This window comes from Oncorhynchus keta, unplaced genomic scaffold (genome assembly GCF_023373465.1).
Source record: "Oncorhynchus keta strain PuntledgeMale-10-30-2019 unplaced genomic scaffold, Oket_V2 Un_contig_7541_pilon_pilon, whole genome shotgun sequence".
Taxonomy (NCBI): Eukaryota; Metazoa; Chordata; class Actinopteri; order Salmoniformes; family Salmonidae; genus Oncorhynchus; species Oncorhynchus keta.
Window position 1 is genome coordinate 135,269 of NW_026289524.1, and position 15,593 is coordinate 150,861.

Genomic DNA, 15,593 nt, shown 5'->3' on the forward strand with positions numbered 1-15,593 from the left:
AACAGGGTAGTGGGGTCAAAGGTCACTTGTCTGAGGTCAGCTGAGCATCCTTTGAGAGGCTTCCGGGAACTACCCACAGTTCTAAAGACCAGAGACAGTTGGGAAATCCTGGCCTATACTGCCATCTACTGGACAAACGGTATACTACTGAAAACAATGTCTATATTTTCTATGTGAATGAAACTGATTTACACAGTGAATTGGCACTACAGATCTAGCTAGATAAAACATTATCAAGAGCTTTTAAGTTATTTCACATGCAGTCTTATACAGTTCTAGTTTTATTTGTCTGAACAACATCAGTACATGATCAGTGATCAGTAGATCTCTCCAGATCCCTGCTGTACTCTGAGCGTCATTTCTTAGAGAGTATGTACCTGACTAAGATGGAATGACAGACTGCTGTAGAACGCTCAAGGACATTCCACTCCGGCATGACTCACTGGCATGGAACACAGAACAGTCTTTTGTGTCAAGCTGTAAAGCCAATCTGACTGGCAACACATGGTGTTGGAGGTGAAAAGGTATTTCTCTCTCTCAGATGCTGCTGCTCGAAAGAAGGTCACTTGCGGTGTGAAAATATGGATTCTGTATCTGGATTCTGTATCTGGATTCTGTATCTGGCTCTGTATCTGGATTCTGTTTCTGGATTCTGTATCTGGCTCTGTATCTGGATTCTGTATCTGGATTCTGTATCTGGCTCTGTATCTGGATTCTGTTTCTGGATTCTGTATCTGGCTCTGTATCTGGATTCTGTATCTGGATTCTGTATCTGGCTCTGTATCTGGATTCTGTATCTGGATTCTGTATCTGGCTCTGTATCTGGATTCTGTATCTGGATTCTGTATCTGGCTCTGTATCTGGATTCTGTTTCTGGATTCTGTATCTGGATTCTGTATCTGGCTCTGTATCTGGATTCTGTATCTGGATTCTGTATCTGGATTCTGTATCTGGCTCTGTATCTGTCTCTGTATCTGGCTCTGTATCTGGATTCTGTATCTGGATTCTGTATCTGTCTCTGTATCTGGCTCTGTATCTGGATTCTGTATCTGTCTCTGTATCTGGATTCTGTATCTGGATTCTGTATCTGGATTCTGTTTCTGGATTCTGTATCTGGATTCTGTATCTGGCTCTGTATCTGGATTCTGTATCTGGATTCTGTATCTGGATTCTGTATCTGGATTCTGTATCTGGCTCTGTATCTGGCTCTGTATCTGGCTCTGTATCTGGATTCTGTATCTGGATTCTGTTTCTGGATTCTGTATCTGGATTCTGTATCTGGCTCTGTATCTGGATTCTGTATCTGGATTCTGTATCTGTCTCTGTATCTGGATTCTGTATCTGGATTCTGTTTCTGGATTCTGTATCTGGATTCTGTATCTGGATTCTGTATCTGGATTCTGTATCTGGCTCTGTATCTGGATTCTGTATCTGGCTCTGTATCTGGATTCTGTATCTGGATTCTGTATCTGGATTCTGTTTCTGGATTCTGTATCTGGCTCTGTATCTGGATTCTGTATCTGGCTCTGTATCTGGATTCTGTATCTGGTTCTGTATCTGGATTCTGTATCTGGATTCTGTTTCTGGATTCTGTATCTAGATTCTGTATCTGGCTCTGTATCTGGCTCTGTATCTGGATTCTGTATCTGGCTCTGTATCTGGATTCTGTATCTGGATTCTGTATCTGGCTCTGTATCTGGCTCTGTATCTGGCTCTGTATCTGGATTCTGTATCAGTATATTGTCTGAGGTGGACTCCTTGGTCCACTTGTATTATTAGTCATCTGTAGACTTCTTTACGCTTTTTTAACAGACCATAAATGTGTCCCTTTCATGTGTTCATCAGTCATTCCATCTGTCATTGTGTCGTGTATAGTGCCGCATATATACACTCAATGCATGTAAACTACTTCTGGATGATTTTATTAGAACCATCTGCACATGGAAAGATAGACATGATAAGATAGACATGATAAGACAGACATCATAAGATAGACACAAGACAGACATCAGACAGACATGATAAGACAGACATCATAAGATAGACATCATAAGATAGACATCATAAGATAGACATGTCAGTAGCTTTGAGTAAGCAACGGTATATGGTTGGATTTCCCATCATGAAGAGATAACGTTGTAGACCGTAGACCCATTCAATTCACGAAGCCCTCTGATGTCTTCCTCTCCCTACAGACTGTGGGCATAGTGGTAGGTCTACAATACAGTGCTCAGTTGTGGAAATAGAAGGAGTTGAAGCCGTAGAAGCGGTGCTTTCTCCCGGTGTGTACATTGTCCTGCAGGTGGACCGCGCCCCCCTGGAGGGAGCTGTGGAAGAGACGGTGGACCTCCGACTTACTGAAGGAGTCCTGGAGCTCCAACAGGGCCAGCTGGCACCGGCCCCTCTCCCCTGGGTGGGTGGAAGGCAGGGCATGTGGACGGGGTTGGATACAGGGGTTGGAGATACTGCGTGGGACGGGGATCTCTCTGTTCTGCCACTCCCAATCCTGTTCTTCAAGGGTCTGATTGACAGTCATCTCAGAACCCAGAACTACATTCCCACCTGAACGCCAGTTACGGATGTTGGGAGAGACCAGATCAGCAGCAGACAGCTCTGTCTCAGATTCATATGTCGCCCCTGTGTTGTTAGTAGCCAATGCTGGAGCTGGCTGGCTCAGGCTGAACACCCTACCCCCTGATGCTGTGTAGCTCTGCTTCTTGCTGCTAGGAACGTCCTCGTACCATACCCCTCTCTGGGTGTTATTCTCTTTGGTGACCTCTGTGGTCTCATTCAGGGGAGAATGGGGCAGCTGGCAGCTGTACAAGGCCAGAGAGCTCTCTGTGTCTGTGACCTTCTCCAGGGAGGCTCTGGGAGCCTGGCTGCTCTGCTGGGGGTCTGATGCCCCTGGCCCTGGGTGATAGAGCCCTTCTCTGACCTCCTTGACCTGGCACTCACACCTCTCCTCCCCACACCTCTCACACCTGGAGCCTTGATCTTGAAGGTGGTGACCAGGGAACACATAGCCAGACACCTGAGCAGGCTCCGGCACAGACACATCTCCAGCCCCAGGCCTGGCTACACTGAGCTCTGAGTGGCCGTGGCTGTTGTTGGGATGGCCGTCCTGAATAGAAGGGTTCCCCTTTATCTCCTGATGACTTTGGTGACCAGACATAGTTCCCAGAGGCCCAGCATGGTGATTATGTGAGGAAGTCTGGTCTGTGCTGTGGGACTCTGCTGCTGGGGCAGTGACAGGAGGGCGGTAGGTGCTCTCCACCTTATGACGGCCCTGGCGTATTCTGGCCTTGCGCCCGTCTCGTGGTTTAGGGGGCAGCAGGACGGGTTGGGATCGCTCCCTCTGAGAGAGACAAGCACTGGTTTGTTAGGAGGAGGTTTGTCTCGTTCAGTCATCAGAGTAAAGTGATACTGAAGAAAAACTGTTTGTTTAAGCAGCCTGAAACTATTTCTATGGTAGTTGGGGAAGTTAAAGAAGGTTTGGAGGCTAATAATGTGATATTCTCGCGAAGCAGTTAAATGTAGGAATATTACAACTGCACTGTATATTCAGGTGATTCCTGTGTTACTTGTACGTACCAGCTGTGTTGTGTAGGGAGTTATCTTCCCAGTGATCTTGTCAACGGTGTTCTCATGGTAGTCATCCAACCTCCAGGGATTAGTAGACCCAGTGCCTGGAGTAAAAACACATGACATGCTTGCCATATTGAATATGATATCTGAGTGAGACTGACTAACCAAATCAATGGGCCCCGGTCGGTGATTCCACCATGATTACTACAAGTTTAGATAGCTGGCGAGACTAACTAATCTAATCTAACCAATCTAAACAATGGTAGCGGACATGGGGCTAATTGAGTGACTATAGAAAAACTGCTGATCCACAACCAAATATCAAAACTTGCACCTTGTGTATTCTACTATTCTAACTCTTAACAGGAAGTTGAGACTCAGACTGAGTTCCTAAAAACATGTACAATAATAATTGTTAAATTGATCCGCGGGCCGCCAGTTCCCTGGTCAAACTAGTCTGGGTATTCCTCCATGTCTCTCGTAGCGTCTCAAATGGCACCCTGTCCCCTATAGAGGACACATCTTTTGACCAGAGCTGTATGGACTACATAGGGAATAGGAAGCCTGTTGGGATACAGCCTGCGTGTTCGGGGCTCTGCTCTCTATACCTGTGTAGTGAAGCTGGTAGGAGGTGACCCAGTGGGACTTCTCCACGTTGCGGAGCATGTTGGCTGTTCGTTCAGACAGCGTGACGTCCCAGTCACGCAATGTGGGGTTGGGAAACACTGTCTTCTGGGACTTAGGGTAGAATACCTGGGTCTGGGCCTCGCCCTTAACTGGCTTGGGGTGCTGAGAGAGAGACAAAGGTGACACAGGACACAGGTGTCGGGAACAGATGTAGTGTGCATGTGACCTTCTTCCTTAGGTTGTTTCCCGAATGGCACCCTATTCCCTTAAAAGTGCACTAGTTCTGAGCAGGGCCCTGGAATAGGGTACTATTAAGGAATAGACTACCATTAAGGAATTGGGCTTCACTGGTCAGATGAGATGAACTATAACATTAAGGATCATATTCTGCCTCCCAAATAGCACTCGATGCCCTATGCAGTGCACTCTATGGGGAATAGTGTGCTATTTTGGGACACACATGTTTCTGTGTACAGTGAGAGGGAAACCTGGCTTAGCTAAATGACTGTACTGTAGCTACTCACCTCCAGGAAGCCATGCTGTCCTGGCCATGAGATGGTTTTCTTCCTGGTTGTCATGGGTGACTCCAGTACCTCATGACGATAAGGACCTCCTGGGATTGAAGACAAGACACTTCATCTGGGAATGAGGCTTGTGCTTGTGTGTGCGGCAGCGTAGCCTAGTGGTTAGAGCGTTGGACTAGTAACCAGAAGGTTGCGAGTTCAAACCCCCGAGCTGACAAGGTACAAACCTGTCGTTCTGCCCCTGAACAGGCAGTTAACCCACTGTTCCTAGGCTGTCATTGAAAATAAGAATGTGTTCTTAACTGACTTGCCTGGGTAAAATAAAAATTAAAAATACGGGCAAGCACGCAGACACACATGCAATTTGCACACGCACACCACCTTTTGTCTTTTTCAGCACGGTGACCTCTGGAGCAGAGGACGGGACGAGGGGGTTCAGGGGTCGTAGGGACGCAGCTCTCACGCCTGTGTCGGGGTCGTCTGGTGAGCGGAACGTTGGGAACAGGGCGAAGCGGGAGATGTGGGCCTGATACGGATGTTCTTTTGGAATTGGAACCTTTATCATTATCTCTCTGTAGGGAGGGAGGGCAAAGCAGTGAAGGAAGGACAGCCATTACAACTGTATCATTATCTCTCTGTAGGGAGGGAGGGCAAAGCAGTGAAGGAAGGACAGCCATTACAACTGTATCATTATATCTCTGTAGGGAGGGAGGGCAAAGCAGTGAAGGAAGGACAGCCATTACAACTGTATCATTATCTCTCTGTAGGGAGGGAGTGCAAAGCAGTGAAGGAAGGACAGCCATTACAACTGTATCATTATCTCTCTGTAGGGAGGGAGGGCAAAGCAGTGAAGGAAGGACAGACATTACAACTGTATCATTATCTCTCTGTAGGGAGGGAGGGCAACGCAGTGAAGGAAGGACAGCCATTACAACTGTATCATTATCTCTCTGTAGGGAGGGAGGGCAAAGCAGTGAAGGAAGGACAGCCATTACAACTGTATCATTATCTCTCTGTAGGGAGGGAGGGCAAAGCAGTGAAGGAAGGACAGTCATTACAACTGTATCATTATCTCTCTGTAGGGAGGGAGGGCATAGCAGTGAAGGAAGGACAGTCATTACAACTGTATTGAAGCAGTCAGTGTAAAATGATATTAGCATTATAAACTGTGTCCTCCTTTCTCCACTCTCTGTTGGGAGGGCAGAGCAATAAAGGACAGAGACAACATTTCATATACAGTAAGCAGTTAGATGGATATTAATCCTGTTCATTTTATAATGATCTTACTGTTGAGGGGGAGGGCATAACAATAAAGGAAGCAGAGACCAACTGTATATAAGAAGTTTCTGTAGAACTGGGGTCTCCAACCCTGTTCCTGGAGAGTTACAGTCCTGTAGGTTTTAACTCCAACCCTGTTCCTGGAGAGTTACCCTCCTGTAGGTTTTCACTCCAACCCTGTTCCTGGAGAGTTACAGTCCTGTAGGTTTTCACTCCAACCCTGTTCCTGGAGAGTTACCCTCCTGTAGGTTCTCACTCCAACACTGTTCCTGGAGAGCCACCCTCCTGAAGGTTAACTCCAACCCCAGTTGTAACTGACCTGGTTCAGCTTATCAACCAGCTAATTATTAGAATTAGGTGTGCTAGATTAGGGTTGGAGGGAAAACCTACAGGAGGGTATCTCTTCAGGAAAAGGGTTAGAGTTAAAACCTACAGGAGGGTAGCTCTCCAGGAACAGGGTTGGAGTTAAAACCTACAGGAAGGTATCTATTCAGGAAAAGGGTTAGAGTTAAAACCTACAGGAGGGTATCTCTTCAGGAAAAGGGTTAGAGTTAAAACCTACAGGAGGGTATCTCTTCAGGAAAAGGGTTAGAGTTAAAACCTACAGGAGGGTAGCTCTCCAGGAACAGGGTTGGAGTTAAAACCTACAGGAAGGTATCTCTCCAGGAACAGGGTTGGAGTTAAAACCTACAGGAAGGTATCTCTTCAGGAAAAGGGTTAGAGTTAAAACCTACAGGAGGGTAGCTCTCCAGGAGCAGGGTTGGAGTTATAACCTACAAGAGGGTAGCTCTTCAGGAACAGGGTTGGAGTTATAACCTACAGGATGGTAGCTCTCCAGGAACAGGGTTGGAGTTAAAACCTACAGGAGGGTGGCTCTCCAGGAGCAAGGTTGGAGGGAAAACCTACAGGAGGGTGGCTCTCCAGGAGCAAGGTTGGAGGGAAAACCTACAGGAGGGTAGCTCTCCAGGAACAGGGTTGGAGTGAGAACCTACAGGAGGGTAACTCTCCAGGAACAGGGTTGGAGTTAAAACCTACAGGATGGTAGCTCTCCAGGAACAGGGTTGGAGTTAAAACCTACAGGAGGGTAGGTCTCCAGGAACAGGGTTGGAGTTAAAACCTACAGGAGGGTGGCTCTCCAGGAACAGGGTTGGAGTTAAAACCTACAGGAGGGTAGCTCTCCAGGAACAGGGTTGGAGTTAAAACCTACAGGATGGTAGCTCTCCAGGAACAGGGTTGGAGTTAAAACCTACAGGATGGTAGCTCTCCAGGAACAGGGTTGGAGTTAAAACCTACAGGATGGTAGCTCTCCAGGAACAGGGTTGGAGTTAAAACCTACAGGATGGTAGCTCTCCAGGAACAGGGTTGGAGTTAAAACCTACAGGATGGTAGCTCTCCAGGAACAGGGTTGGAGTTAAAACCTACAGGAGGGTAACTCTCCAGGAACAGGGTTGGAGTTAAAACCTACAGGAGGGTAGCTCTCCAGGAACAGGGTTGGAGTTAAAACCTACAGGATGGTAGCTCTCCAGGAACAGGGTTGGAGTTAAAACCTACAGGAGGGTAGCTCTCCAGGAACAGGGTTGGAGTTAAAACCTACAGGAGGGTAGCTCTCCAGGAACAGGGTTGGAGTTAAAACCTACAGGATGGTAGCTCTCCAGGAACAGGGTTGGAGTTAAAACCTACAGGATGGTAGCTCTCCAGGAACAGGGTTGGAGTTAAAACCTACAGGATGGTATCTCTCCAGGAACAGGGTTGGAGAGCCCTGTGGTTGAAGGATATTCCAGTAGTACTGTAACAATTGAGAATGAGAAACTGATCTAGATCACAAAATGAGTACTTACCCGATGTTGATGTCCGTTGGTTTTGGTATACTGAAAATACATTTTTGTCAAATAAGAAGATAATCAATATGAACATTATATTGGTGTAAAACTGATTTCAGCCATGGTCCAGTGATGAACTATAGCAATTCATCCCAAATGGCACCCTCTTCCCTTTATAGTGCACTACTTTTGACCACAACCATATGGGCCCTGGTCAACAATAGTGCACCATATCAGGAATAGGGTGCCATTTGGGACACACATTATAATATGTAAAAGGCAACCTACAGCTGGTCGTTGAGGCGGACGTTACTTTTCTTGGTTGGTGTAAGGTCATAAAACTGTTGAATGGTGATGTTCCTGTGAAGACATTAAAGGAGAAGAACCCTCAGTTGCCTCTCAAATGGCACCCTATTCCCTATAGAGTGCACTACTGGTCAAAAGGAGTGCACAGTGTAGGGAATAGGGTGCCATTTGGAACGCATTCCAACAAATACAGCATACCTTTGGTAGGTGAATGTGGACATTTCAAAGGAGAAAAATGGTTAGTACATTTTCAATCAATCCACAATCTCACAATTACTCAAAATCAAGGACTTTGGCTCACACTTGGAATAGTTTAAAAAAATGTTTATATTATTTTGAGAGGGAATTTTCTGAATGCTACTGAATGCTTGATACTCAGAAGGGTTCAAGTAAATCAGAAGTTTCCGTCATTAAAAAGTCAAGGTCCTAATGATAATCTTACTCCGGTGGGACGGATCCTCCGTAGCTTAAGTGGCGATGGCCCTTGATGATGGCAGGGGTGTGTTTACTCTTCTGGGAGGAGGACGCCATCTTGTGGCTGGAGTGCTGGCTCAGTCTACGCTGGGTACGACCCGACGGTAAAACCCTGCTGCTGCTACTGGGAACTCCGGGAAGTGGTGGGACTCTGCTGCTAGGGCCTCTGGGAAGAGGACTGCAAGAGGACATTTAAACCTGTTGCTGAGGAACAAGTCAAGGTCATCCCTAATGTTACCCTATTCCCTATTTGGACAGGTCAAAAGTAGTGCACTGTAAATGGAATAGGATGGCATTTGGGATGTAGCCTCGGGTTCCCAACAACACTCCTGTTCAGATGTGACCCGCTAACATTCCCATGTGACATCATTCATAACATCTCTGACCATCAAGTCTATGACAGACTAAAGGATTTCTTTCCATCAGCTAAGCTACATGTAGTTCCCATAGTGCACCAAGACATGATGTACAACACAGACAGTACATAGTGCACCAAGACATGATGTACATAGTGCACCAAGACATGATGTACATAGTGCACCAAGACATGATGTACATAGTGCACCAAGACATGATGTACATAGTGCACCAAGACATGATGTACATAGTGCACCAAGACATGATGTACAACACAGACAGTACATAGTGCACCAAGACATGATGTACATAGTGAACCAAGACATGATGTACATAGTGCACCAAGACATGATGTACAACACAGACAGTACATAGTGCACCAAGACATGATGTACATAGTGCACCAAGACATGATGTACATAGTGCACCAAGACATGATTTACAACACAGACAGTACATAGTGCACCAAGACATGATGTACAACACAGACAGTACATAGTGCACCAAGACATGATGTACATAGTGAACCAAGACATTATGTACATAGTGCACCAAGACATGATGTACATAGTACACCAAGACATGATGTACATAGTGCACCAAGACATGATGTACAACACAGACAGTACATAGTGCACCAAGACATGATGTACATAGTGCACCAAGACATGATGTACATAGTGCACCAAGACATGATGTACAACACAGACAGTACATAGTGCACCAAGACATGATGTACATAGTGCACCAAGACATGATGTACATAGTACACCAAGACATGATGTACAACACAGACAGTACATAGTGAACCAAGACATGATGTACATAGTGCACCAAGACATGATGTACAACACAGACAGTACATACTGAACCAAGACATGATGTACAACACAGACAGTACATAGTGCACCAAGACATGATGTACATAGTGAACCAAGACATGATGTACATAGTGCACCAAGACATGATGTACATAGTGCACCAAGACATGATGTACATAGTGCACCACGACATGATGTACATAGTGCACCAATACATGATGTACATAGTGCACCAAGACATGATGTACAACACAGACAGTACATAGTGCACCAAGACATGATGTACATAGTGCACCAAGACATGATGTACATAGTGCACCAAGACATGATGTACATAGTGCACCAAGACATGATGTACATAGTGCACCAAGACATGATGTACATAGTGCACCAAGACATGATTTACAACACAGACAGTACATAGTGAACCAAGACATGATGTACAACACAGACAGTACATAGTGCACCAAGACATGATGTACAACACAGACAGTACATAGTGAACCAAGACATGATGTACATAGTGCACCAATACATGATGTACATAGTGCACCAAGACATGATGTACAACACAGACAGTACATAGTGAACCAAGACATGATGTACATAGTGCACCAAGACATGATGTACATAGTGAACCAAGACATGATGTACATAGTGCACCAAGACATGATGTACATAGTGCACCAAGACATGATGTACAACACAGACAGTACATAGTGCACCAAGACATGATGTACAACACAGACAGTACATAGTGAACCAAGACATGATGTACATAGTGCACCAAGACATGATGTACAACACAGACAGTACATAGTGAACCAAGACATGATGTACAACACAGACAGTACATAGTGAACCAAGACATGATGTACATAGTGCACCAAGACATGATGTACAACACAGACAGTACATAGTGAACCAAGACATGATGTACATAGTGAACCAAGACATGATGTACATAGTGCACCAATACATGATGTACAACACAGACAGTACATAGTGAACCAAGACATGATGTACATAGTGCACCAAGACATGATGTACAACACAGACAGTACATAGTGAACCAAGACATGATGTACAACACAGACAGTACATAGTGCACCAAGACATGATGTACAACACAGACAGTACATAGTGAACCAAGACATGATGTACATAGTGCACCAAGACATGATGTACAACACAGACAGTACATAGTGAACCAAGACATGATGTACATAGTGAACCAAGACATGATGTACATAGTGCACCAATACATGATGTACAACACAGACAGTACATAGTGCACCAAGACATGATGTACAACACAGACGGTACATAGTGCACCAATACATGATGTACAACACAGACAGTACATAGTGCACCAAGACATGATGTACAACACAGACGGTACATAGTGCACCAAGACATGATGTACAACACAGACAGTACATAGTGAACCAAGACATGATGTACATAGTGCACCAAGACATGATGTACAACACAGACGGTACATAGTGCACCAAGACATGATGTACAACACAGACAGTACATAGTGCACCAAGACATGATGTACATAGTGCACCAATACATGATGTACATAGTGCACCAAGACATGATGTACAACACAGACAGTACATAGTGCACCAAGACATGATGTACATAGTGCACCAAGACATGATGTACATAGTGCACCAAGACATGATGTACATAGTGCACCAAGACATGATGTACATAGTGAACCAAGACATGATGTACATAGTGCACCAAGACATGATGTACATAGTGCACCAAGACATGATGTACATAGTGCACCAAGACATGATGTACATAGTGAACCAAGACATGATGTACATAGTGCACCAAGACATGATGTACATAGTGCACCAATACATGATGTACATAGTGCACCAAGACATGATGTACATAGTGCACCAAGACATGATGTACATAGTGCACCAAGACATGATGTACAACACAGACGGTACATAGTGCACCAAGACATGATGTACAACACAGACAGTACATAGTGCACCAAGACATGATGTACATAGTGCACCAAGACATGATGTACATAGTGCACCAAGACATGATGTACATAGTGCACCAAGACATGATGTACATAGTGCACCAAGACATGATGTACAACACAGACAGTACATAGTGCACCAAGACATGATGTACAACACAGACAGTACATAGTGCACCAAGACATGATGTACATAGTGCACCAAGACATGATGTACATAGTGCACCAAGACATGATGTACATAGTGCACCAAGACATGATGTACATAGTGCACCAAGACATGATGTACAACACAGACAGTACATAGTGCACCAAGACATGATGTACATAGTGCACCAAGACATGATGTACAACACAGACAGTACATAGTGAACCAAGACATGATGTACAACACAGACAGTACATAGTGCACCAAGACATGATGTACAACACAGACAGTACATAGTGAACCAAGACATGATGTACAACACAGACAGTACATAGTGCACCAAGACATGATGTACAACACAGACAGTACATAGTGAACCAAGACATGATGTACAACACAGACAGTACATAGTGCACCAAGACATGATGTACAACACAGACAGTACATAGTGAACCAAGACATGATGTACAACACAGACAGTACAATAACCAAATATACTGGCAAAGAAAATGGAGTCATGCAGGAGGATAAGACTGTTCTCTTACCTGGCCAGAGGTGGAGAGTGAGGCTGTTGCTTACACCATGGCGTCCTGCTCTGTACCTGTTTCAGATCCTTGTTCTGTTTGTACATGTAAGTCTCCTCTTTCAGTCGCTGGAGGAGGGAGAAGTAGTCACCCAGCGATGGCGGGTCTGTCTGGGGCTCAGCGACAGCATACGGCCCCCCAGCCTGGTGCAGCCGTTTCAGGAGGGGCAGGGAGGAGGAGGACCTCTGTTTGTGAGACAGGAGTAAAGGAGTCCTCCCTATCTGTCTGTGGTCAGTGGGACGTTGCTGGATCCCTAGGCTGGTCATAGTGACGATGGCGTTGTCAACAGCAGTAGGCTAGCGTCCGCAACAGGATCTGGGTTAGTGACACCCTATCCACTGTCTAGGCTGAGCAGCACACAGGCTTCATCTCTGTGTCTGTGCTCTCAGCAGGACCTGTACCATACAGGAAGATACTACTAATATCACAGTGTCACAGCTCAGTGAAGTGTCATGGAGTCTCCCCAGTGATAATATCAGTGTCACAGCTCAGTGAAGTGTCATGGAGTCTCCCCAGTGATAATATCAGTGTCACAGCTCAGTGAAGTGTCATGGAGTCTCCCCAGTGATAATATCACAGCGTCACAGCTCAGTGAAGTGTCATGGAGTCTCCCCAGTGATAATATCACAGCGTCACAGCTCAGTGAATTGTCATGGAGTCTCCCCAGTGATAATATCACAGCGTCACAGCTCAGTGAAGTGTCATGGAATCTCCCCAGTGATAATATCACAGCGTCACAGCTCAGTGAAGTGTCATGGAGTCTCCCCAGTGATAATATCACAGCGTCACAGCTCAGTGTAGCAGCAGAGAGAAGAATGACCAGCCTCACAAAGCCTGAAACCGAAACAGGTTAGCATGAGGCACTGTCTGATGCCAACAGATGGGTTCAATGACAGAGGTGGGCTCTGGTTACTGCATAGTTACTCATGTTCCTCCACGCGCACACACGTGAACTAATCCAGACCTCAGGTCACAGTGTATAGCCTTCATTATCCATGCTTTTATGTATATAGGCCTGCACTCACCTGCATGCGCACATAACATTAGAATGACAGGATAGATACACCGCTAGAATACTACGCATTGAATTCGCTCTATTTATGTTGTTAAACATTCGCACACGACTGACTGCAGTACTTTCTCATTTTATGTTCGTTTCACATGCTGACCTATGTGTTGTTTTTCTCTACAAGACATCAAAGACTGACCCAGAATAAATTGGGTCAACGGGGTAATGTACTTCAGCGCGAAGAGGTCTACCGACCTTATGTTCCCAACGGCAACGCCATTGTTAGGTTTAGATCGGAAAGAACTGTCAAGAGTTGTATGAAGCGAAGGCCTCGCTGTCGCTGAGATGTTCTTTGCGGTCCGTACAGGTTTGAGGCAGTACAATCATGCGTTGTTGATTACGTCAGAGCAGGTCACCTTCTCCTGTGAAATCACAATGGAATCGGGATCAAAGCCTGGATTTCGCGGCGTTGAATATATCCTCTCCTTTAGCTGTCCATGGTGCTGAGTCTATGCGAGGATCGGGTTGTTCCAGAAAACACAAGAACGGCTTTTGTCCAGGAGCAATTGGCCTAGTTTGTGGATCAATTTCTCACAGTATCAAGAATAGAAGTAGGACTTTCTTAGTTTACTAATGTAATAAATTGGTCAATGCTAAGGGTGTTTTATTGATTTGAACCTTGTCAACCTTGTTAAAAACAGGCGCTCTCCCGCTCCATGTTTCAATCCACACTGCGTCTATCAATAAAAACATTGACCCGCCATGAAAAACAACACACCTCTAGGCTACAATGCCCTGCCCTTATTTTAGAATCTAGGCAACCGTTCCATCCCCCGCATCCCTCATAATCAATACAATTTCGGACGTGACGTGGGGGCGTCCAAAATGGCACCCTATAGCCTACATAATGCACGACGGGCCCAGGTCAAAGTAGTACACTACATCGGAAATAGGGTGCCATTTTGGACGTAAACATTGAGTGTTTGCCAAGAAGCCTTAGACATGCCTGGTTTACCAACTGTTTTAAGGAAATATATTCAGCATTAGCTCCTTAATTGGGATTCTCGTGAGACCTTGTCCAAAGTCTCAGCAAAACACAGAGATGTATCACTTCATGCAGCTGACCCAGAACTAAGCTCTCATCCCGAATAGCACCCTATTCTCTATTTAGTGCACTTATTTTGGGCCAATAGGCTCCCATAGGGCTCTGGTCAAAAGTAATGCACTACAGTATATAGGGAATAGGGTTCACTTGCCTTGCGACACTCTGACAAATGGCACCGTATTCCCAATATAGTGCACTACTATCTATGAACTCTGTTCAAAAGTAGTGCACTATAAAAGGGAATAGGTCCCATTTGGGGCATAGACTAAGTCCAGTGACCAATCAGCCTGTTCAGCCTCAACTGAAGAGCTGCTCTGCTCTCTGGATTCCATTTCCTGCTGCTGCATTATACATGTGGAATAGATGCAGAGATTTCTCCAGGCTCTGTTGACTCTGCTTGGTGTTAACACCCAGGATATTATAGAGGTGGTTTGATTAGCTCACTACACACTGGAGGCCACAGAAAACGTTGCCCGCAGGGCTGAACATATACCAGTGTTGTGTTATACAGTAGATGTATCTGTCTGTCTGTCTGTCTGTCTGTCTGTCTGTCTGTCTGTCTGTCTGTCTGTCTGTCTGTCTGTCTGTCATTCAGGCCTCATTAGGCATAGACTAGACAACATAGTCTCGACATACAACTATGCTGTATGGGAAGACATAATTATGCTGAATGGGAAGACATACAACTATGCTGTATGGGAAGACATACAACTATGCTGTATGGGAAGACATAATTATGCTGAATGGGAAGACATACAACTATGCTGTATGGGAAGACATACAACTATGCTGTATGGGAAGACATACAACTATGCTGTATGGGAAGACATACAACTATGCTGTATGGGAAGACATACAACTATGCTGTATGGGAAGACATACAACTATGCTGTATGGGAAGACATACAACTATGCTGTATGGGAAGACATACAACTAT

The 15,593-nt window shown here is 45.3% G+C and overlaps 1 protein-coding gene across 3 annotated transcripts; it reads right to left on the minus strand.

The window, feature by feature from the left end:
* Positions 1-1,906: 1,906 nt before the first annotated feature.
* On the minus strand, positions 1,907-14,651 carry LOC118382078 (uncharacterized). Of its 3 annotated transcripts, none has more exons than XM_052511825.1 (10): positions 13,806-14,651; positions 12,503-13,375; positions 8,583-8,792; positions 8,123-8,194; positions 7,853-7,882; positions 5,118-5,308; positions 4,737-4,825; positions 4,194-4,374; positions 3,592-3,686; positions 1,907-3,355 (listed from the first exon to the last, which is right to left on the minus strand). In XM_052511825.1, the coding sequence occupies exons 2-10, from the start codon at positions 12,805-12,807 to the stop codon at positions 2,231-2,233; spliced, it is 2,298 nt and encodes a 765-aa protein (XP_052367785.1). In that variant the 5' UTR covers positions 12,808-13,375; positions 13,806-14,651; the 3' UTR covers positions 1,907-2,230. The 3 variants fall into 3 exon arrangements, with proteins under 3 accessions (XP_052367785.1, XP_052367784.1, XP_052367783.1); XM_052511824.1 differs by having other exon boundaries at positions 13,750-14,651; XM_052511823.1 differs by having other exon boundaries at positions 13,567-14,651.
* Between the last annotated feature and the right edge of the window lie 942 nt (positions 14,652-15,593).

Bases quoted from the DNA above. Each gene is read 5' to 3' on its own strand.
- LOC118382078 (XM_052511825.1), bottom strand. From the start codon at position 12,807: ATGACCAGCCTAGGGATCCAGCAACGTCCCACTGACCACAGACAGATA. The intron at 7,883-8,122 runs GTAGGTTGCCTT...ATGTATTTTCAG, and splicing joins GTCCGCCTCAACGACCAGCT to TATACCAAAACCAACGGACA. The intron at 3,687-4,193 runs GTATAGAGAGCA...TTTTTACTCCAG, and splicing joins CTACCAGCTTCACTACACAG to GCACTGGGTCTACTAATCCC.